This window comes from Crocuta crocuta, unplaced genomic scaffold, assembly GCF_008692635.1.
Source record: "Crocuta crocuta isolate KB4526 unplaced genomic scaffold, BGI_CrCroc_1.0 scaffold132, whole genome shotgun sequence".
Taxonomy (NCBI): Eukaryota; Metazoa; Chordata; class Mammalia; order Carnivora; family Hyaenidae; genus Crocuta; species Crocuta crocuta.
The window spans coordinates 3,308,964-3,309,877 of record NW_027528611.1 but is presented as its reverse complement, the minus strand read 5'-3'; the positions used below and the strand labels follow the sequence as shown (position 1 = coordinate 3,309,877).

At 52.6% G+C, this 914-nt stretch overlaps 1 protein-coding gene across 1 annotated transcript in view; it reads left to right on the top strand.

Moving 5' to 3' along the window:
* The window catches only part of DEF6 (DEF6 guanine nucleotide exchange factor), a 19,875-nt gene that overhangs the window by 10,449 nt on the left and 8,512 nt on the right, over positions 1 to 914 (top strand). The window contains 1 exon segment of the mRNA XM_077754916.1: positions 173 to 358. Within this exon segment, the coding sequence (XP_077611042.1) occupies positions 173 to 358 (186 nt within the window).

The following is a 914-nucleotide window of genomic DNA, read 5'->3' as shown; positions in this document are numbered from 1 at the left end:
GGAACCAGCTAGTTACCTGGTAAGTAGCTCAGGGATTCCTCAAGTTAGAGCCCCAACTTGGCAAGGCAGGGAACATGGGAATAGGTGACCCCAAGAAAGCTGCTAGAGGCTTGTTTGGGGGTGGAGCAGGGATGGGGTGGCCATTTGGACTGACACGCAGGCCTGGTGGCAGGTGGAGGAGGGGGCTTTCGTTAAGGAGCACTTTGATGAGCTGTGTTGGACGCTGACGGCCAAGAAGAACTATCGGGTGGACAGCAACGGGAACAGCATGCTCTCCAATGAGGATGCCTTCCGCCTCTGGTGCCTCTTCAACTTCCTGTCTGAGGACAAGTACCCTCTGATCATGGTTCCTGATGAGGTGAGGGTGATGGCAGCCCCAGGGACTGAATCACCGGGGCCAGGCCTCAGCAAAACCATGAAGGAGGCCAAGTCACCTCTGCAGCTTTCCCACAACCCCTTTCTTCTTGGTCTTCCCATGTTTGCCTGCCTGCCCCCAGCCGTCCCCAGATGCCTAGAATTGCCCGTATCAGAATAATTGTGCCATCCCCCAGGAGAACCAAAACTACGCTTCCTTCAAAGCTCTGTTAACCCTCAAAGTAGGAAAATGACCTGTAGATTCTATTTACACAGAGCTGTAAATGCCTGATACCTTACTGGGCATTTAAAAATGAAAACCATTTAAGATCAAATGGCAGGATTTAAGGCACCGTAGCAGTCTGAGAAGGGTACTATATGAGAGGAAGGGAGACTTTTCTGGGATAGTTGTCCAATTACCCCAGGGGGGGCAACCAAATCTGGCTCTGGTTCTGATTTTTCCTTTCCTGTCTTCTGTAATATAGGGGACGGCCCAGGGCCGACCCAACTCAGGGCTCCAGAGGGGGTATGCTGGGAGTAGAGGTCCCTACGGCCTCAAC